Consider the following 22,508-nt stretch of genomic DNA (forward strand, 5'->3'; position numbering starts at 1 on the left):
AGAGTGGTTGGTCTTATTTGGGGATGACCTCAGCTCAAAGTTGACTTTCTGATGTCATCGAGACAGACAGCTGTGCTAGTGTGTGCGTCATGGCGTATTTTCAGTCATGTGAGTGTGTGTGTTTGGATTGGGAGGGGAGTAAGCAGTGTCATTGGGTACTTTTGGGAGAATGTGAGAATGTTTCACTGGGTGCTTTCTGATGAGCACACGTGTGCATGCGTGTGTTTAGGCAGGTGTTTTCCACAGTGACAGCACACATGACAACACTATCCCCCAACAATCAGCTACATCACCGCTTGTTTGTTGCTGTGGCATTGTGAACTGTAGGGGGGGGGGTTAGGTGGCAGCGCATGGCAACAATGCCTTATCTCCTGCAACTATGACACATTTGGACAGACTTGAGGTGTTCCTTTTTGGTTTTGACGCAACATTACTGGAATGCAAAACTACTCAGTACATGCAGGCAGACAGGCTGGCAGACAGACAGACAGACAGAAGCAGACAGAAGCAGACAGACAGACAGACAGACAGACAGAAGCAGACAGACAGAAGCAGACAGACAGACAGTCAGAAGCAGACAGACAGAAGCAGACAGAAGCAGACAGACAGACAGACAGACAGACAGGTGTGTAGGTCATATGTAGAGACAGAAGCAGACAGAAGCATACAGACAGACAGGTGTGTAGGTCAGATGTAGAGACAGAAGCAGACAGACAGACAGAAGCAGACAGACAGACAGACAGACAGACAGACAGACAGAGAGGAGTAGCCAGGTTCTGTGTTCTGTGCTCACAGCGTCAGCACAGCGTGTGGACAGACGACCAGGAGCAGCTCTGAAGCTGTGAGGGTCCTGGGGGCAGACCAAGGCCTGTCTCTCCTTACCAGGCTTCCTCAGGAGCTGGGGGGGGGGGGGTGGTACGGTGGAGGGGGGGCGCGGGGGGGTCTGTTACTGTCTCTTGGGGGGACGTACCCTCTTAGTTCTGACTGCTCTAGAATTCCCAAACGACATCCTGTCGTGAAGTGTTTTCATGGCAAGGTTTGTGTTTTCCTGTTTATTTAACGCCGTCCATACACACTTCCTCTGACAGGGCAAGGCAGGGAGGGGATAGATGTGGCCTTGTGTGTGTGTCGAGGATGGGAGCACACAGGCCAGTAGGAGACCCTTCTAGAACAATCTGGAATAGATCCTTCCTTCCTTGTTCTTAATAACTGTGTGTGTGTGTGTGTGTGTGCAGCCTGTGTGTGTGTGTGTGTAGCCTGTGTGTGTATGAGTGGGAAAGAGAGAGGGTCCTGCCCAAAGAGGTCAGTGGTCAGACCAATCACAGGTCAAATGCTTCTAGTGAACAGAACAGTGTAGGCAAAGGTTGGGCTAACGATTTCTCCGTGTACTCTTCAGATAACACAGCTGACTTTTGTCTTAAATCCTCCCTCTTTTATCAGTCAATCTTTTTCTTTTTCTCTCCAACTCTCTCTTTTCTTTCTCTCCCTCTCTCCCTCTCTCTTTTCTCTCTCTCTCTGCCTCCTGCTTCATGTTGAGGGTGATGTCATCGTTCTGCTGGTTGCCATTAATAGCTGGAAACAGCCAGGCCCGCTCTGCTCTTAAAGGGGCAGGCACACAGAATGGCCTTTGGCCTGTGTTTATCTGGGCCAGGGCTCAATGACTCTGTTCTGCATCCTGCTGGCTGCTCCCGGGAGACGTGAGGGCTCCCCTCGCTCTGCTGGGGCAGCCCCTGAAACAGCCCCTGAAACAGGCCTGGCCTTGGTCTGGCCCTGGCCAGACGACATAGGAGGCTAGACAGGACATTGAGGTGTTCACTTGTGCTTTGCATGACTTTCAGCAGTTCATAGCAACATAATAGCTGACAGCACTTTGAGTGTGCTGACGTTTGCAAATGGTGTGTTTGTGGTGGGGGGAAGGGGAGGGGTGAGGTGAGGGAGGGGAGGGAGGGAGGGAGGGAGGGGAGGGAGGGAGGGAGGGAGGGAGGGAGGGAGGGAGGAGGGAGGGAGGGAGGGGGGGGAGGTGAGGGAGGGAGGGAGGGAGGGAGGGAGGGAGGGAGGGAGGGAGGGAGGGAGGGGAGGGAGGGAGGGAGGGGAGGAGGGGGGGTTGAGGCCGGGTGGTTCTGGAAGGTCTAGGTTCTCTGCTCTAGAACGTTCCACTCGGCTTGCTGTGTGTGCTAGTTTAGAGGAGTGATGTCATGTGGGTGTGTGTATGTGCTTGTGTGTGTGTGTGTGTGTGTGTGTGTGAATGTGTGTGTGTGTGTGTGTGTGAGTGTTTAATGGCTGTGTCCCAGATTGGGTCAGGCAGGGTTGAGCCCAGATTAGGTACTAATCCCTCTGTTGAGGCTCACAGTTTAACCTAACCCTAACCCTAACCCTAACCTAACCTCACAGTTTCCTTCAAGTCTTTTTCTTTTTTATCCCCTTTCTTTCCCTCCTCTTTAGCAAGGTCATCACTCCCCCCACCCCCACCCCCCACCCCACCCTAACCCCCACCCTAACCCCCACCCCTAACCCTAACCCTCACCTAACCCCCCACCCTAACCCCCACCCTAAGACCCCCAGGCCTAACCCTCACCCTAACCCCTCACCCTAACCCCCACCCTAACCCCCACCCTAACCCCCAGCCCTAACCCTCACCCTAACCCCCACCCTAACCCCCACCCTAACCCCCACCCTAACCCCAGCACCCTAACCCTCAGCCCTAACCCCCACCCTAACCCCCCACCCTAACCCCCACCCTAACCCTCACCCTAACCCCCACCCTAACCCCCACCCTAACCCTCACCCCCAGCCAGAAGTCACACGGCCACAGTAATGCAGGAAGGCAGTGTAATGATGAGTTTGTGGGTAAAGAGGAGGGTTCAGACAGAAAGTAAGAGTGGACATGTTCATATGTGCTTCCTGTGACATCATTTGAGATGTTGTGTCTTTTTTGTGTGTTTATGGACGCCTTGGTGTGTGCTTGGTCTTGCTTGTGTGTGTGTGCTTGGTCTTGCTTGTGTGTGTGTGTGTGCTTGGTCTTGCTTGTGTGTGTGTGCTTGTCAGTGGTGTGTTACTGGGCCTCTGTCCTGGCCCTGCACCCTGTGGCCTGTGTCATTCCCCCAGCCTGACGTCGCGGCGCTCCTACAGGACATGAGCTCATGCAGGAAACAGAGCCGCTCACTCACTCACTCACTCACTCACTCACACACGGGGAGGGGAGCGACGCCCCTGTGTTAAGAGGGCCAGACACACATTCCTCCCCAGCCAGCAGCCAGCAGCCTCGCAGCAGCCCACAGCTAGTCCTCTGTTAGATTCCAAGCGAGCAGGGGGCCTATAAGCCTCATCTCCACAGTGCCTCCCAGTCATGTGGGCTTTAACAAGCTCTCACTGTTTGTCTTTTATCATCTGCAGGGGGAGGCCGTGTCTTAAGAGTTTACAATGATTGCTAACATGTTTTATCATGCGGTCAAACTAACTCCTCTTCTCTTGTTCTTGTCTGTGTGTGTGTGTGTGTCTTGGTCTTCAGGGGGCTTTGCTGCGTTCTCGTCCTGCTTCCCTGGGCTGTGTGAGGGGAAGCCAGCGTGCCCTCCTCCCATCAGCCTGTCCCAGCCCTGCATGCCCATCGCTAACGTGGGGCCCACGCGTATCCTGCCACACCTGTACCTGGGCTCTCAGAAGGATGTTCTCAACAAGGTGAGCCCCCCCAACACCAGCAACAACAGCACTTGGTAGTGCAAACACAGCACCAGATACACAGACGTCACACGGTCCTAACACCATTTACAAATGGATGTTCCAAGATCTTGTGTCTCCAGCCTCAGTGGTGAACCCTCTCCCCGTGTGTGCGTGTGCAGGACTTGATGGCTCAGAATGGCATCACGTACGTGCTGAACGCCAGCAACACATGCCCCAAGCCCGACTTCATCAGCGAGAGCCACTTCATGAGGATCCCCGTCAATGACAACTACTGTGAGAAGCTGCTGCCCTGGTTGGACAAAACCAACGAGTTCATTGGTGAGTGAGGAGAGGGGGAGTGGCTGGGAGAGAGAAGGGGGAGGGGGTGTGAGGAGAGAGGGAGTGGCTTGGAGAGAGAAGGGGGGGGGGGGTGCAGCAGGAATGTGATGTGGCGTGATGTAGAGGGGTCCAATCTCAACTATGTGAGTTGAGAGTTGATGGAGGGAAAGTAACATAATCACTCTACAGTCTCTAACAGGAAATAGTTTTCATGTATGTGTATTGTTTCCTTCTCTGCCAGACAAGGCCAGGGTGTCCCACTGTAAAGTCATTGTGCACTGCCTGGCTGGAATCTCACGCTCGGCAACCATCGCCATCGCATACATCATGAAGACAATGGGCTTGTCATCAGATGATGCGTACAGGTATGAACCCTCCCACAGCCCCAGCTGAACTCAGGGTGCACCCTGGGTAGAAAGACCAGGAACTGTGGAAGGAAATGCAAGACGCCGCTTTCTTCCCCCCCCTCCCCTCCCCAGGCGTGAGAAATGATATTGTTGGTTGGCTGGCAGGGGAACCGGTTCACACTGGTCTGTTACCGTCTGAAAAACAGTAGTACAGAGAGCTTGTTGAGCTCTGCAGTAGTTTCAGATCATGTTTTGTGACATTTTCAAACACCTTTACCCTGGGTCACCTTGAAGGCAGAGACAGTACTCTCAGGGCAGTAAGAATGTGTTCATTGTGTTTTCCCCCTGATCCTCCATACAGCATAGGAACTAATGTTTCCCTCCGATGTTTTCCCTCTGACAGATTTGTGAAGGACCGGCGACCCTCGATATCCCCGAACTTCAACTTCCTGGGTCAGTTGTTGGAGTTTGAGAAGGGCCTGAGGGTGTTGCAGGCCCTCACCCCCGGCTCCGACGACACGACCTCCGAGTTGAAAGGTCAGCAGCAGAGCTCAGAGGTCAACAGGGTCAACTGTGGACCAGAGAGCAACGGACATTACGACTCGTCGGCGGAGCCCCAGACCACTCCGGAGCCTAAGACCCCCTCTCCCACCTCCCTCCAGCAGGGCTTCAATGGGCTGCATCTCTCAGCAGAGCGCATCCTGGACACCAACCGCCTGAAGCGATCCTTCTCACTGGACATCAAGTCGGTGTACTCGCCCAGTAGCCCCCACATGGTGCCCACACACTCAGAGGACGTGCCCAAGCTGTGCAAGCTGGACAGCCCCGGGGCGGGCACCTCCAACGGCGTCTGCCCCCAGTTCTCCCCTCTCCTCGACAGTCCCGGCTCAGCCGAGTCTCCCTTCCCCTCCCCGGGCTGCGGGGGCAGCATCGGGGGTCTGGGGGTGGGGGGAGGCGAGGGGGCCTCCTCCCGAGGCACCTCCTCCAGGCCCAGACGGAAAGCCAAGCACAGTGCCGGGGCGGGGTCCAGCGCGGGCAGCTCCCCGATCCACGCCCACCCCCAGTCCCTGAGCCTGACCCTGGGACGCTCCCTGCCCGTCCACAAGAGCCCCAGCCTGGACGACAGTGCCAAGGGCTCCCTGCTGCTCTCTCTGCCCTCGCTGCCCTCACTGGGCTCCGGGGCCATGTGGACCAAACACAGGGACACCGTCCAGGCCACCACACCCGTCACGCCCACCGCCGACGCCCCCTGGCACTTTGGTGCGGTCGAGGGAGGTGAGGGCGGGATGGAGGTAGGGGGAGGGGAGGTAGGGGGAGGAGACTCCTCCGTGCGTTTCGGGAGCAGCTCTGCGTACGTGGCGTTCGGGTGCAGCGAGGGCGTGCGACTACGGGACAAAGGGCCGCGTGAGCACCGGGACCCCACCGCCTCGGGCGCAGCCCCCTGCGGAGCATTGTCGGAGAAACAGTTCAAGCGGCGAAGCTGCCAGATGGAGTTCGAGGAGGGCGTCTCAGAGACACGCTCCCGGGAGGAGCTAGGGAAGATCGGGAAGCAGTCCAGCTTCTCCGGCAGCCTGGAGATCATCGAGGTGTCCTGACAGACCCTCCACTGGCCCACCGCCCGCCCACACAGGGGCCAGCGGACTGGAGGGGTCCACTGGAGGAGGGGAGGAGGAGGAGATCAGAGGGGTGTGCACGCTCCCCATCTCTAGATAGTGTTATAGACTCTGAGAGAGAAAGCAGACTTGTGTTAGCGAGTTAAGCGCTCATCGACTAGCGCTGGGACCGAGTCAACAAGAACCGTATCCCCTGGGAGGAGGGGCCGTGGAGGGCTGGGTCTGGACATGATGCTTGTCTCTCTGTGGCAGAGGAAACCATCCAGCTCTCAGATCGCTGTTAGCCACACTACAGACGGGTGGCTCTGCGCAGAAGTAGTGTGCTGTACCGGTGACATGCTGAGACTCTCACCCTGCTTCCTCCCAAAGCTTCACCTCAGTGTTAGTGGACTGTGAACCCCCAGCATGGCTGTGTTGGCCCCTGCCCTTCGTCCTCGCCTGCTTCAGACTGGGCGTAGAGCCAGAGCAGCTCTGCATAACGACCCCAGCACCCACAAGCAGCACAAAGCAGACACCTTGACAGACTCTGTGGCTCCCCCACAAGACGACTGGCGGTACTGCGTCCCAACTATGAAGGCTCCATCTGTGTTTCAACCCTACTCCTGGTTTCTGTGCTTCATGGGGCCGTTTAGTGACTGTTAATGATGAAGACTCCTAGCGATGGGCAGTAAGCACACACGGTGTGTTTTCCCACAATGCACCTCTGCTCCTTTGTGTCTAGTGTTAACAGTGTGATGTGCCGAAGGTTTGGGGCGCGGTGAGGCCTTGTTCCTGCCCTCACTGTGGGCTTCTGTACCCGCATGTCTCTCTCCACATGTAGGCCCTTCTCCTAGACACCACTGAGCATGCTCCAGAAAGGCTGGCTTCAGACAGACAAATACTATATATACTATATGAATATATATAGCGATTTTAATGGACTTTTAATGGACATTTTCTTCTCAGTTATAGTTTTAATTTATTTTATCTGTTCATTCTGGTAATGAGAAATAATATAATGTTTTGTGGACTTTCTTTCCTTGTTTTGATCTGGGTTTTTCCATATGGTATTTCTGACTGCAAACACAAACACACACACACACACACACACACACACAAGTAACATAAACAAACAAATGCAAGCAAGCAATATGTGCTGTTCCGTCTGTGGGGAGAGTGAGGTCGAGACTGTTGAAATGCACTTTCTGTTCATCTTTGAAAACAGTGATCAGCCACTTCACTGTACACTGACAGCCCTGGTGACGTCATCACAGGTGAAGTGTGTCTAACTTCAGCTCAGTGTTCAGGGCGTTTCTGGGAGAATGTCAGACAGACGTCACGACTCCTGACGCGCTCTACAGACCCAGGAAGCAGGCGGTTAACTGGTAGCACAGTGTTGTTATTGCTGACGTGTATTTTTGAGGGCTAAAATGTAAACAACTATATGCAAGAAGATCCTAACGGTTAGAGGTTCGATGATGACATTCATGTACTGCCTCCCCTCTGATAGCTCATATTCACCCCCAGCCACTGTAAGCCAGGGCAAGACTAGGAGAGCAGTGGTCCCTCAAAGCTAAAATAACTGGCCACACAGACACACACACAAACAGAGACACACATTTTGTTTGTTCTCAGGGGAAGGTGAGCCTAGTCCGGCACAGGGGTCTACACCTGCTGGTTCAGCACAATGCATAACCCTTAGACTCCCTCGCTTGCTCTCTCTCTCTCTCTTAGACTCCCTCTCTTGATCTTTCTTTTCATTTCTTATTTTTCCAAAGGTTCAGTAAAGAAACAAAACAAAACAGACGGAAAATAAAGATGGATGTGATCTGTGTGTATTGTGAGGTCAAAGATTGAACTCACTTTCCTGGTGTGACAAGGTCATTTATTTATAATGTATAAGTGTTTTTCCACCCTTTGGTAGCTTCTCTCTATATGGCGAAACTTCTACCTTTTCAGCTTGACCCCCCCCCCATGTGCTGCTGTAACTGTGTGCAGACTTCCTGTGTTCAGCTCCATACTTCCTGTGTTCAGCTCCATACTTCCTGTGTTCAGCTCCCATACTTCCTGTGTTCAGCTCCATACTTCCTGGTCTGAAACCTGGCACACCTTCTTTCCTCTCCTGTACTTCTCTATATTTTTTAAAAGATGTTGTTATAATTATTTAAAAAAATTGTGTAAATGAGCCGATGCAGGCTGTCCCAATTGCTATAATTGTTGGTATTGATGTTTATTATTATTATTATTATTATTATTATTATGTTGTTGTGTACATAGCAACGTATCTAAGAACATTGATGAATTTAGGTGAGTTTTTACAAGAATATCCTGATACCTTAGGCTGCTTGACGCAAAATACCTCAGGTTCGATTGAAAGGCTTTTCATTCCCCTGTACATGTTTTGTGAAAATGAGACAAAAATACAAACATTACAAAATATGAAATGCTTTCTGTCTCTGTTTCTGGGGTATTTGGGTTCCGTAGACACCTAGATCAATTGACAAAATAATTGAATTTAATTCAAGTCATTCAGCATGATTCTTTTATTAGTACATTCTTGCATCTGATAAAGAGATGGTGTGTCATACAGAGCTACTTTTGTAGACGGGTTCATGTGACTTTGAGACATTCATATTATTCTGTAAAAATTATTTTTTATCATATAATCTCTGATGGGACCTGAATACGGTGAATGGAGGGGATTTGTTCTCTGCTGAATAAAATAATATAAGTACTGTATAACCTTCACCGACTAGAGAAAACATAATACTGAATAACCTACCATGATTAGCGAAAACATCGTACTGAATAACCTACCCTGATAAGCGAAAACATAGTACTGAATAACCTACCCTGATAAACGAAAACATAGTACTGAATAACCTACCCTGATAAGCGAAAACATAGTACTGTATAACCGACTAGCGATAACATAGTACATCTACACCGACGAGCGATAACATAGTACTGAATAACCTACACCGACTAGCGAAAACATAGTGACCGCCTGTCCAATTTGTTGTTGGTTCTCCGCGTGCTTAAACAGCACCAAGGCATGGACCAGACTTCTGAAGGTGTCTTGTGGTATCCTTCAGGTTCTGTTGTCATGTTCCTCAAACCATTCTGTGTTGATTATCCCACCCCGGACCCTGTCGGGAGGAACTGCCCGCCGCTGCACGGGAGCGCGACACCAGCCCTGCCTTTTCAGAGCTGCTCTGACACACTCATCTGCCTCAACAATTTGGCTTTTGTCGAAATCATTGACCTTGAGATGACTCTGCTCATCATGTGATCTACAGATCTGGACACATGTCCTTGTTAGGAGATGACAAACATGAATGGTCATATTCTCATCAGCGCACATCTGCATTGTTTACGTATCTGTTGTTTTATCAAGTAGGTCGTCTTAAACTCATGATGTTAAGACTTTTCAATCCTGACATGCTGTCATGGGTCAGCTGCTCCCACTAGCAGTTTAACAGGAAGAGAGAGAGAGAGAGAGAGAGAGAGAGAGAGAGAGAGAGAGAGAGAGTTTCCAGGTGCGGTTCTAGTCAAAGTGATGGCAGACTGGTGAGATTGGCTAGGAGGAGCAGGGAGTGGTATTTGCCCAGTGATGTGATGTGTTTGAATAGTGATTACCTTCAGGGTGATACAACATGAGAGTGAGAGAACCTGTGTGTGTGTGTGTGTGTGAGAGAGAGAGAGAGAGAGAGAGAGAGAGAGAGAGAGAGAGAGAGAGAGAGAGAGAGAGAGAGGGAGAGAGAGAGAGAGAGGGAGAGAGAGAGAGAGAGAGAGAGAGAGAGAGACAGAGAGAGAGAGAGGAGAGAGAGAGAGAGAGAGAGAGAGAGAGAGAGAGAGAGAGAGAGAGAGAGAGAGAGAGAGAGAGAGAGAGAGAGATAGAGAGAGACAGAGAGAAAATAGAGAGGAAGAGAAAATTCCTAACTTTTACCATGCTCAAAGGCGGAAATCCTGTGCATAAACTGTGGCGATGGAAAATGCTTGCCTCAATAAGTGACATCTTGTACTGTGTGTATACTGGATTAGAGTGGATGATCCCTGCCTACAGTATAGTGTGTGTGTGTGGTGTGTGTGCATGCCCTTGCAGAGTATTAAGTCCTATGTGTCTGTGCTAATACACCTGCAGGTCACCTCCAGCCCAGATCACCTCCAGCCCAGGGCACCTCCAGCCCAGATCACCTCCAGGCCAGGGCACCTCCAGCCCCCACTCTCCTGCAGGGGCCCAAAATAGTCAACAGCATGAATATTCATGAGCCCTGTCAGACAAACGTCTCTCGCCTAGTGTGTGATGGGAACAGGCTTTATGAGGTCACATGTTATTTTGTTACTACATTTGTAAAGGACAAACAGGTCACATCCTTATATATAGCTAGAGCTAGGATCACCGGGAAATCACAGAGAATGAATGGCCGTGTGTGTGTGTGTGTGTGTGTGTGGTGTGTGTGTGTGTGTGGTGTGTGTGTGTGTGTGTGGTGTGTGTGTGTGTGTGTTGATGGGTACCAGACGTGGTGGTGCTGACTGCAGGTCTGACGCCTGGTCCCAGGGCTTATATATGGAAACTGTTAGGAACCTTACGTCAGCATAGCATTCCACAGTTTTCCACTCATGCACACACACACACACACACACACAATAACAAACACACATTCACTTACCCTCATACCAAACCAACACACTCACATTAGCACTGGCTGTGACATCAGCAGAGCTTTCCCCATCTTTCCACCCGTCGTTGAGAGGGAGTCCAGGATTTCTTGCCTACGTTTTCCATGGAACTCTTGTCCTTATATAACCCTGTTGTCAGATCATGCCTAAACGTTCTCATTCCATCGCCCTCTCTTCATTTGAACTTCCTGCCACTTTGTCTCCCTCCCCTTTACTCTCTCTCTCTCTCTCTCTCTCTCTCTCTCTCTCTCTCTCAACCTATCTCTCCTCCTTGCTTCTAAGTCTTGCAGTTTCTTCCTTGCTCTCTCCATCTTTTTCTACATCAGCCTCTCTCCCATTCTTGCTTTTTGGTCTGTCTATTTCTCCCTTGTTTTCTCTCTCTATCTCTCTCTCTCTCCCTCTCTCTATCTCACTCCTGCACTCTCTCTCTCCCTCTCTCTCTCCCTCTCTATCTCTCTTTCTCTCTGTATTCACTCCTGCACTCTCTCTCTCGCACACACTTCTGCTTATTCGGTCTCTCGTCACCTTGCTTTGCTGTTGTTGTGTAACTTAATGCTGCCATCTACTGTTGGCTTGGAGCCTCCTTGGCTCATACTGGTTCCCTTGGGAAAGGTGAAAATGAATCAATATTTTTGTTCTACAAGTCAGACTATATGCTACCTCACATATTTCAGTCCCTTTTCCTCAGGTTACGCTTAGCCATTGTTTTTTATAAAGGAGCACAAACTTTGCAGAGTGTATAAAGCGTGTGCGTGTGTCATCAAACTGCTGACTAAAGAGCCTGGACGTGCTGACGCCTGTCTCTGTCTCTCTAGTGGTGAGCCTCTGGCTCACACTGAAACAGTGCTGTCTACCCCACCAACCACAGCCCTACCACCCCTAGCCTCAGCCCCCAGCCCCACAGCCCTACCACCCCTTGCCTCAGCCCCCAGCCCCCAGCCCCACAGCCCCACAGCCCCACCGCCCCTAGCCTCAGCCCTACAGCCCCACTGCTACTAGCCTCAGCCCCACAGCCCCTGCAGCATGTCACATCCCATAGCTCAGCCCTGCAGCATGTCACATCCTGGAGCAGCAGGACAGAGGAGCAGCAGTAGGTAGAACATGGACAGCAGCTCAGACATGATGTCATCCCGGTGTGTTAATGGTTAGGTCAGAGGGTACAGTTATCTGACTCCTGATCAGTGGTCTGGTCTATGTTTACCTCCTCCGGTGAAACACACACCCCTGGAGGAACAAGGACTTGGACCAGACTGAAATGACATCATAGTGTGTCCCAGATGCACACATTATCACACACAAACAAACACACACACACAGAGTGGAGTGTACGCACGGTGCCTTGGCTGTTGCTGTGAGCTATGGTCTTTCTGTTGTCCGTGACATCAGAGCCACATGTGGGCTACTTCAGCTGGACTTGCCTGGTTAAAATAAGGTTGTGTCTTATTTGCAAATCAAGAGAAAATGCCTAAATTTAACACACTCGCAGAACATTAACTTCACAACAATAGTTACCCTGTCAGAAAAAAAACAAATAACTTTTTGTTTTGAAAGGATGTGGTGTTAGTCATTCTAACAGGGCTAGATTCTGCTGTTTCACACTCCCCTGATTACAATCTAACCATCTCTTTGTTCCAAGTCCTCATCCCGGCCTCTCACATCACTTTGGTTCCAGTCTTCTACACTCGACTTCCTGTCCTCCATCCCTCCCCTCTGTCCCCCTCTCCTCCTCCTCTCTCTGGGTGAGTGGTGGCGGTGGGGCTGGCTGGCTGGCTGGTGCCAGGTGAACCCGCAGACATGACTAACGTGTCTGAGTGAGTCACACACTCAGACATCAGGCGTCAGTGTGGAGCCGTTGACGACACACACACACACACACAAACACACACACACACATACAGTAAATACACAGATCTAAAACAGTATGAAAAAAAAAGAAATGCTCTATCAAGTTAGACAATAGATAGCTTGACAGCAACTTTTTTGAATGACTCGTTTTTTATTTTACTGGCAAACAAAGTAATCGTGTGCATGGGTTTGTACGTGTCCGTGTGCATGTGCGTGCGTACGTGTGCATGCGTGTGTGTTTGTGGTTTCTATAGCTTCCTGTCTCTATGCTGCCCCTGCGTTCACCTTGGAGAAGAAACTCTAACACAGGTGAAATGTGAACCACAACATCCCATGGGCTGGACCGCTGGGCTGCTGGGCTGCTGGGTTGCTGGGCTGCTGGGCTGCTGGGCTGCTGGGCTGCTGGGCTGCTGGGCTGCTGGGCTGCTGGGCTGCTGGGCTGCTGGGCTGCTGGGCTGCTGGGCTGCTGGGCTGGGGCCTCCTCTGGAGCCTCCTCTGGAGCCTCCTCTGGAGCCTCCTCTGGAGCAAGCACACATTCAGCTGGACCAGGCATGGTCCCGTCCACTCAGCAAGACCCTAACCCACTCAAAGAAACACACATCCACACGGACACTCAAACACAAACACACACACCTCCACTATTCTGCATCTATTACACATTTATTATTCATGTGAGAGTAATGTGAGGTGTCTCCGTTTTAATGCCTGCTAATGGCTGTTTGAGTTACTGCTGCTAGCTGAGTATAATTCATACAGTTTATGCCACAGCAAATACACACCGACCACCTCTGCCAAACGGATCCATTGGATGGCCATTGTGTGTGTATGTCAATGTATGCTACATCAACATGTCAAACTCCTCGCCAGCAGAGCCCTGATGCATTTCAAACACAACACGCGATGTCAAACCGGAGTGGACAGGAAACATAGTGAGATTCCCAGAACAACAAAGAGTGCAGAAGTAAACAGTGAGGCTGCTGTGATCCTGACTTGTGAGACTTCCTGCTTTCTGAGGTCACATCCTAGAATAGGCCTGTGATGGGGCGGCCAGGAGCGTCTCTCAGCGTGCAGGCTGAGCCGGGAGCTAATTGATCGCTGAGTACGCGGGTATTGACAGCGGGACGGGTTTTCAGGAAGTGACCTTGCTTAGCCCAGACAAGCCCCTTGGACAAAGGGGAGTTGTGTTTCCTAATAGAGCAGCACTCTGGCACCACGCTCCGCTGCAGTGATACAGGAGACCTTGTTTACAGACGGGCTGGGCTCTCCCCTTCAAGAAGGTTACACAGAAAGATGCAGTCATTCGGACATTATCACATGATAGTGGGCAACAAATTGGCAGTGATAGAAAGATTGAGTTACACTGAATAAGATAGATGTTGGTTAGCGTGCTATTTCAAGGTCAGATTATTGTGCACTAACTCCACAGAGGTTGCTTGTATTGCCCAATTTAGAAAATGCACGTGAACCGCCTGTAGACAGAGAATAGAACTTCAGTCAGCCCAATCGTCTTGAATCTATATTCTAATCAATTAGGGATGATGAGTAGACTGCAAAGCTAAGCATAGCTTTGCACACTACTACAAACGTTAACACCAAATTAACATCCCACAGCGCTCTCTAGTGGTGTTCTGAGGTATCACACCAGGGCTGGAAAATTATCCCACTATATCCCTGCCTCCTCTCTTACTCCGCCTCCATCTCACATGATTGGTCGAGACCTGGATACAGTTGTGTCACCAAGCCAATCCGCTGGTTCTGCCTCCTGTTAACAGGGCTTCTATTCTCAGCGTCCTTCCACTTGCCTATGTGCTATTGTTATTTATAGAATCTCTAAGATCCAGAACGCAGCAAGAGGAGGAGGAGGGGGGGGGGGGGGGGGGGGGCTAAGGGAGATGGGAAGACTGTGACAAGACTAGTGGCAAGACTGCCATCATCAATGTTCTGCTCTGATGGGCTTTTAGGAGGAAAAAGAGAAAAAGGGAGCCCAGTCTTTATGATAAGGCAAAAACATTACAACTCTGTATTCATCAAGCAGACACTAGCAGTGACACAGGATCCAAACGAACGACGTGAATAGGATATGTACAGCCTCAGAGCTATAGGCCTACCCATCTCATCTCATTTTCATTGATCCTCTTCTTGCTAAGTGACTCATAGTTTGTCTCGTTGTGGGGTGAGGTTGTCTAGGAAGAGAAGGAGATGGGGAGGGGTAACCATGGCACAGTATGGCTGGGCTCTCAACCAGGTAGGACAGATTCTGATCTAACCAAGATGCATACTGACATGCTCTTGCCTAAACAGTGCACACATTTCAGCGTCAGACACTCGAAAGCAAGTTGGTTTAGAATAATAAAGATTTGTAATTCCCCAGACATCATGGAAATATAAAGCGGGTGAAAGGGGTTTTCTCGTCCTCGTCGGGTTTTCAATTCACCTTGATTCAAATTGTACGTAGGTATTTACAGTAGATACTTATTTTGCCTCTGCAGGCCTACTATTAGTGTAACTATCAAATACGTTTCTAGTTTTATCTGCAATTAAATTAATGGCGATTGGCAAGCCTTGACATCTACTGGGTGTGCAAGCTTTCTCTCCAGCCAAACACTATACTAACACCCCTTGATTAGCTCTAACTATAATGAAAGACGTGAATGGAGCTCAGCTTGTATCCCAACATCATAGATGGTGATGATTGATGACCTCGATTATCAGCCAATTCTTCTTCAACTACATATCCCATCGGTATACTCCAAGTGACGTCGCATATCCGCGGACGAACACGGGAGGGAGGCAGCGTCGGATCTGTGTTTACTTCCGGATTTCGTTCGTAGCACAACTAGCGCTAGCAGCTGGAGATCGCCGTAAAGGAGCAAAGGGGTTCATGACAGAGTGCAGATGAAATAGATAAAGGAGCGGTATCTCATCGTTGTCAATTATTTTAGCCCCTCAATCCTTGAAGAGTATTCGGTGTGCCAGCTCACTGAGGCGGCAGAGCGAAGACACGGGATACCTCCCAGACCGGAAAGTGGACCGTTGTCCGACTCGGCTCTCCTCGTCTTCTCTTCTTCGAGCTCAAAGTCACTCAATACTGAGCTCGTCTTGCTAGCAATCGGTGAAGCACCTGCGGTCCAAACGTAGTGCATGCTCGAGCTATAGAAGCTCCGGTCAAAAACCAAGACATCCTTAATAGGTTTTTTACATTTGACAAGCGTGTTCATCAAGAAAAGGGAGAGACCAATCCAGGGAGCGACTGGATTTGGGGCCAGGCGGGGAAGCAAGGGGTGGCTGGATAAAGCAGAGGGTCGGCTCCAGCCCTTGGAGGATCTATCCCTAGCGACACACATCAAAATGGACTGGTTAATGGGGTGAGTAGTGCGAGCGTTAGCCAACTATATGTTTAAGCTGTGAGACTGTCAGATTTCCAACACAACCAAGTACCTAGCAATCCAGATATAATTTCTCAAATAGTAGAACCGCTAGTTGTTAGCTAGCATAACATATAGCATTAGCTTAGCTGAAGTGTTATCAATGTGACACACTCACCAACCAAGCTGTGTGACAGCTAATGATTAGATATGGTATCAGTGTTGACACAACGCTATCGATCATGCTGTGAAATTGTGTCTGACTGATAATCTTGGTAAGGTCTTGCAGCTATAAAATAGGTTGCCAACCGATTGGCAGTCGTAAAGCATCATTTCTGTCTCGCCAAATACCCTGCTACAGTACACAACTACCCTAATTCTACCCGTCACAGTCACATACTTTTGTCAACGTTAACCTAAACCGGCTAGCCGATATTTGGAGCATCCCGTGTGGCCTGGTGTTGCATAGACAGCGCCCAGATTAGGTCGCGTAGCAAGATCTAGCCAACTATTTTAGGTGCAGACCGTAAGTCTGATTTAGTATAGTGGCTGTCGTATTTGAAAGGTTAAACTGGTTATATAGTCAGATAGCTAACTGGCTAGAACAATTAGCATTACAGTCTTGCCTAGCGAGGCTATTTCATTTGCAAGGTCGGTTTACCTCCTGTAACTAGCGTTACATGCTAGCGAACGCTACAACACGGAAGCTGGTGGTGGAACCAGCTTCCCTTTGAATGAATTGTTGGGATAGTTACACTAGCTAGTACAGTAGAGTTAGCTCTAACTATGTCCACGCTGACTGACTGGTCGCTACTGTAACGTTAGCTAGATAGTTAATGGATTGAATGGTTTAGCTGCCTGCACCACGACAGGCCCGGCGACTTAACTTGCTGTTCTATTACCGTTCCTTACCAACTGTAACTAGTATGTCTGGTGGTATACAAAGGCAGATAGGCTAGCACAAGCTACACAGTGGGACATTTTAGTTTGACCAAATTCAAAATATATTCCCACATGTATCTTAGCAGCTCCGTTTCATAAGGCTGTGTCGTTGAACTAGATGTCATGCTGAGTGTGGCAGTATGGTAGCTGGTGATAGTGATAGCCAATCTAATTCAGTTGAAACAACGCTGACATTTATCGTGCCGACCACTTGACACTTTATTTTTGGGTGTACGTTTGTATTTAAAGTCACCGTTCTAAAGATAATTCGTTAGCCATCTCTAGCCGTCTCCAACGTTTGCAATACCCACAGTCATCAATGCAGCATAATTTATCGGACTTATTTTGACTTAAAGCTATAATACTCGATATTGTAAAAGGGTTGTTGGGGGGAAGCTGTTGTTTTGATTACACTACTGACAGTGGTTGTAAAATGAGTCTGTTGCTTGATGGCTGCATATGGTTTGATTGAGCAACCCAGGCACATGTTGGTGTCTCCAGAAGTTGTGACTGTTTAAGCCTGCCCATCCTCTTCAGCATAACACAGGGATACACTGTGTTGGTCCTAAACTTGGATTCCAAACATTTCACTGTAAACCCGTTTAGATCTAACTCACTACAATTAGATAACGGCAACCTTAGGGGAAAAGAGTGTCTTGGGGCAGAGAGAAAGGTATGCCACCAGACCATGAATTCCTCTCTTAAATCAAAGAACATGAAAGCTGTCATCACCACCACATTAACAAGATGCCACAACATTTCAAGAGAGAGGGCTGAAAAAAACAAAAAACAAACAATCAGTAGCTGTTGGTGGAAGCAGTCTGCATGGGCTCTCAGTTTGACAGCATCCTTGCTGATATCTCAGGCAGAATGTCATTCTGGAGAGTACAGTATGCCTCCCCCTCCTCTGCTCTCAGCCTCAGAGCACACTGGCAGTCACTAAGCCTCTCTATCTGGGATGGCAAGACGCACCTTAAAGCATCCTCCTCTCACTCTGACTCCCACACGGACACAAACTTCCATCAAGACTTGCCCTGTTGGTCCCAGTAAGAGTAGAGACTTGAGATGATCTCAGGTCTGTGTGTTTGTTTATAATGGAAATTCCAAATAGACTTACCCACACACAAGGACATATCAGGCTGTTTGTATTGTACTTAGTCACACCATAATCACATACAGAGTCAGAGCTGTGTGTTTAAGAGAGAGATGACTGGTCTTAATGGGCAAGGTTTAAGTGAGGACATGTTTGCCAAACAATGTCCTCACGCCACACGTCTCCCCTCACTACCCCTGTAGTCGTTAGGGCCAGGGTCCCAGTGCCATGGTAGTTAGCTACAACGGTGCCAGCCTTTATGCACGGCATGCTAAATCATGAAGCTGGGACTCATTGGCCATCTTATTCGTTTGTTGACTTCCAAAAGAGCCTGTGGCTCCCCCAACACACACACACACACTCACACACACACACACACACACACACACACTTTCCCTCTCTCCTCACTGATGAGGGGAGACATGTGCGTGCCCGGCTGCTGTCGGTGCAGGGCAGCTCAGCCACACAGCAGGGAGAGTGGCCATGCAGAGCCGAAGGGGCCACACTTGGCCAGGGCTGTGTTAGCTAGCATGATCCATGGCTAGTGGGGCTTCCAGGGCTGTGTTAGCTAGCATGATCCATGGCTAGTGGGGCTTCCAGGGCTGTGTTAGCTAGCATGATCCATGGCTAGTGGGGCTTCCAGGGCTGTGTTAGCTAGCAGGGTCCATGACTAGTGGGGCTTCCAGGGCTGTGTTAGCTAGCAGGGTCCATGACTAGTGGGGCTTCCAGGGCTGTGTTAGCTAGCAGGGTCCATGACTAGTGGGGCTTCCAGGGCTGTGTTAGCTAGCATGATCCATGGCTAGTGGGGCTTCCAGGGCTGTGTTAGCTAGCATGATCCATGGCTAGTGGGGCTTCCAGGGCTGTGTTAGCTAGCAGGGTCCAGAACTAGAGGTGACTGGTTATGGCTAGGCTGGTTTGAAGCGACCCAAGGACCCATCTGCAGTTTTAGCCTCCCTATTGCATTTGTGCAGTTTCAGTCTTGAGTGCTTAAGGGCCGTAGCATAGAGGGAAGAGCATGGAAAGGAGGAGAGGGAAGTGCGTCTAATTCAGGAAAGAGTTATCAACAAGAATCCATCCTCTCTCCCAGTCCGGCTGCAGGCTTCATTTAGCAGCTTACAACATCCTGCCCCTCTTTCAGCACTGTCTGTGCTGTAAGCACCAGTGCTCATTAGAACTGGCCTGCTAATTTTGGGATACGGGGGCAGTCAGTCTTGTCGTGCAGAAGGGGGCCCCGGAGCCTGTGGAGGCTGTGACCTCATGGACTGGGGCTGGAGGACTGCATCACGTTGTGCTGCATGTCCTCCCCCCACCCCTCCTACCCGAACTTCACTGAAGCAGGCTGCTCACCATAAAAGTCCAGCTGTCAGAGTTAATAGGTTGACAATTTGGACGATGACCTCAGCTGTCATAGGAAGGCCACTTTGTGAGGTGAACCCAGCCAGGAGGGCCTGACCCATCAGACGGCAGGTCAGCCAGACCGGACATGAGTCTCCAGGACAGAGCATGCTGAGGATGTGTGGCTTCAGTACCACAGAATACTGCTGAGGTTATCTTAGGCTCAAGCAGGGACATAGTCCCCATAGGGTGTGGACACACACACACACACACACACACATACACACACACACACACAGTCATGAAATAACACTCAACCATCTCTTGACTCCCTTTCTCTCTCCCTTTTTCTCTCTCCCTTTCTCTTGCTGTCTCTCTCTCTGAAGCAGGGAGAGGCCTGCAAATGAAAAGAATAGCAGAATGACTCTGCACTTTAGCTGTGCACTCTCCATGCAGAAGTTGGGGGTCAGAATGTGACTGCTGCTGTCGATCGCCCGCCCGCTCGCCCGTGTGCGTGACGACCAGAGGTGTATCAAACGTGCTTTCAGAGCACTGCCCTTGTGTTTGCGTGCATGGTCTTTAAAATGCCTGAGGGCAGCACTGGCAGGGTGCGTGGTGCAACCGAATACCACTCCACAAGATCAGCTATCAGAAGGCGCAACCTAACAGGATGCCTGTGGCGGCCCGGAAACAGTCCTGGTCCTGGACAACTGAAGTATAGCTGTTAGTCTGTTGGGGTTAGCTAGTCTTGTTTCTCTATGTGAAGCCCACTAGCCCGGCATTACTAATGCAAATGGTCCTGGAAACTCTCAGTTCATTTTCGATTTCCAAGACGCTTTGTCATTGGGCATTGGCCAAAATGACTCTGAAAGAATTAGATAGATACAACCAGTCAGAGCAGATAAACGTAATCTTGGTTGTTGACAAAATAAATGCTTTAACAGCGCTACGCTGAACAATCAACATAATAAACCTTCCATATCAGATAAACGGTTGTGATTATCCCGACTAGATTCTGGTAAATGGCATTGATAGGAGCGCCTGCTCTGTCCCTCACATACGTGTGTGTGTGTTCTGTTTTGTTTGGCAGAAGCAAGGGAGCGTTCTCTGTCCGTGTTTACTCATCGGAAACACTCTGAGCTAACCTACCCTGGCTCTGAGCTGCCCTACCCTGGCTCTGCCCTACCCTGGCTCTGAGCTGCCCTACCCTGGCTCTGCCCTACCCTGGCTCTGAGCTGCCCTACCCTGGCTCTGCCCTACCCTGGCTCTGAGCTGCCCTACCCTGGTTCTGCCCTACCCTGGCTCTGCCCTACCCTGGCTCTGCCCTACCCTGGCTCTGCCCTACCCTGGCTTTGCCCTACCCTGGCTCTGCCCTACCCTGGCTCTGCCCTGGAACTGCCACCAGAGAAGCAGCATGTCACATGACAGAAATACATCTTAATGTCTCTCAGTTTTTCCCCCTCTGCCAAACCCTTTCTCTCTCTCTGTGTGTCTACACACAGCCCCAACACTAACAACGCTCAGAATTAGCCTAGCGAGCTAACCGCTCAGTTAGTACGTGAGCCAGGAAGTGGTGACACCACTTCCTGCTGTTCTACTCAGTGACATTTGGGACACGGTCATCTGGAAGAAACCAGCATGCTGACACTCTCACAGACACACACACACACACAGGCCGGTTGTGTCACAGAAACGCCCTACAACCACTGCTCAATGTGTCTTACATCACATCCTCTGCACCCCGCTCCACTTCCTGATGAGCTCATCTGTCTCTGGCTGTGTCGTAGTCTCTGCCTCCTCTCGTCTGCAGCACAGGGACTACAGCAGCTCTATGACTCTAGGTTCGCATTCCTCTATGCCTATGAAAGCTTCCAGGTCACCCTGAAGTTAGCTTCCTGTGGTGCAGCCACTAGCCAGCCAGCAGGGCGCCTGACTGGGTTAGCTTAGCTGAAGTGCTGGGACGGTTTTGTCCTTGGTAGTTGAGGTGAGGGCAGGAGGCTGCGCTCGGTGGTAATTGGATTAACGGACGCTGCGTTGCATCAACTAGCAGGTAGGTGGCAGCCACAAAAAAGACTGTCATGCACGCTTTCACACACACACACACTCACACACACACATACACGCTCACACACACACACTCTACAGCCTCACACAGCCGCACCTCCAGTAAGTTTGAACTTGCTGTGTGGTGCAGAGACGGGGAGAGAGAGAGAGACAGAGAGAGAGACAGAGACAGAGAGACAGAGAGAGAGGTGTTATTGTCATGTCTCTGTTTCCCTACATTCCTTTTGAAATTATTATGTATTAAATATTAGTCTAGTAGTCATGTGTATATACACGCACACACACACACGCACACACAATACTTCCAAATGTTCCATGTGGTTGTCTTTGTGTCAGGCCGTTCTGAAGGTCATGACCTTCAAAAAATCCTAGAGAATAAACAGGTCACTTCTGTCTTTCAACCAGCCCAGCTCTGAGAGGGTGAGTGTGAGGCTGAGAGGGTGAGTGTGAGGCTGAGAGGTCAGTGTGAGGCTGAGAGGGTGAGTGAGAGGGTGAGTGTGAGGCTGAGAGGGTGAGTGAGAGGGTGAGTGTGAGGCTGAGAGGGTGAGTGTGAGGCTGAGAGGGTGAGTGTGAGGCTGAGAGGGTGAGTGTGAGGCTGAGAGGGTGAGTGAGAGGGTGAGTGTGAGGCTGAGAGGGTGAGTGTGAGGCTGAGAGGGTGAGTGTGAGGCTGAGAGGGTGAGTGTGAGGCTGACAGGTGAGTGTGAGGCTGAGAGGGTGAGTGTGAGGCTGAGAGGTCAGTGTGAGGCTGAGAGGGTGAGTGAGAGGGTGAGTGTGAGGCTGAGAGGGTGAGTGTGAGGCTGAGAGGGTGAGTGTGAGGCTGAGAGGGTGAGTGTGAGGCTGAGAGGGTGAGTGTGAGGCTGAGAGGTCAGTGTGAGGCTGAGAGGGTGAGTGTGAGGCTGAGAGGTCAGTGTGAGGCTGAGAGGGTGAGTGTGAGGCTGAGAGGGTGAGTGTGAGGCTGAGAGGTCAGTGTGAGGCTGAGAGGTCAGTGTGAGGCTGAGAGGGTGAGTGAGACGGTGAGTGTGAGGCTGAGAGGGTGAGTGAGAGGGTGAGTGTGAGGCTGAGAGGGTGAGTGTGAGGCTGAGAGGGTGAGTGTGAGGCTGAGAGGGTGAGTGTGAGGCTGAGAGGGTGAGTGAGAGGGTGAGTGTGAGGCTGAGAGGGTGAGTGTGAGGCTGAGAGGGTGAGTGTGAGGCTGAGAGGGTGAGTGTGAGGCTGAGAGGGTCAGTGTGAGGCTGAGAGGGTCAGTGTG

The 22,508-nt window shown here is 50.5% G+C and overlaps 2 protein-coding genes across 3 annotated transcripts in view; both read left to right on the forward strand.

Moving 5' to 3' along the window:
• Positions 1 to 6,970, forward strand: part of dusp8a (dual specificity phosphatase 8a) — a 32,952-nt gene extending 25,982 nt beyond the window's left edge. For both annotated transcript variants that reach the window (XM_084672652.1, XM_084672653.1), the window contains 4 exons: positions 3,509 to 3,675; positions 3,837 to 3,996; positions 4,238 to 4,361; positions 4,747 to 6,970. In XM_084672652.1, coding sequence (XP_084528778.1) covers positions 3,509 to 3,675; positions 3,837 to 3,996; positions 4,238 to 4,361; positions 4,747 to 5,938 — 1,643 coding nt within the window. In that variant the 3' untranslated portion in view covers positions 5,939 to 6,970. The remainder of the gene's footprint in view (positions 1 to 3,508; positions 3,676 to 3,836; positions 3,997 to 4,237; positions 4,362 to 4,746) is intronic.
• Positions 6,971 to 15,288: 8,318 nt separating this feature from the next.
• The window catches only part of mob2a (MOB kinase activator 2a), a 45,171-nt gene continuing 37,951 nt past the window's right edge, over positions 15,289 to 22,508 (forward strand). Inside the window, exon 1 of the mRNA XM_084672845.1 lies at positions 15,289 to 15,828. Within this exon, the coding sequence (XP_084528971.1) occupies positions 15,812 to 15,828 (17 nt within the window). The 5' untranslated portion in view covers positions 15,289 to 15,811. The remainder of the gene's footprint in view (positions 15,829 to 22,508) is intronic.

Source organism: Hypomesus nipponensis, chromosome 14, assembly GCF_054491055.1.
Source record: "Hypomesus nipponensis isolate SF chromosome 14, ASM5449105v1, whole genome shotgun sequence".
In the NCBI taxonomy this organism is placed as follows: domain Eukaryota; kingdom Metazoa; phylum Chordata; class Actinopteri; order Osmeriformes; family Osmeridae; genus Hypomesus; species Hypomesus nipponensis.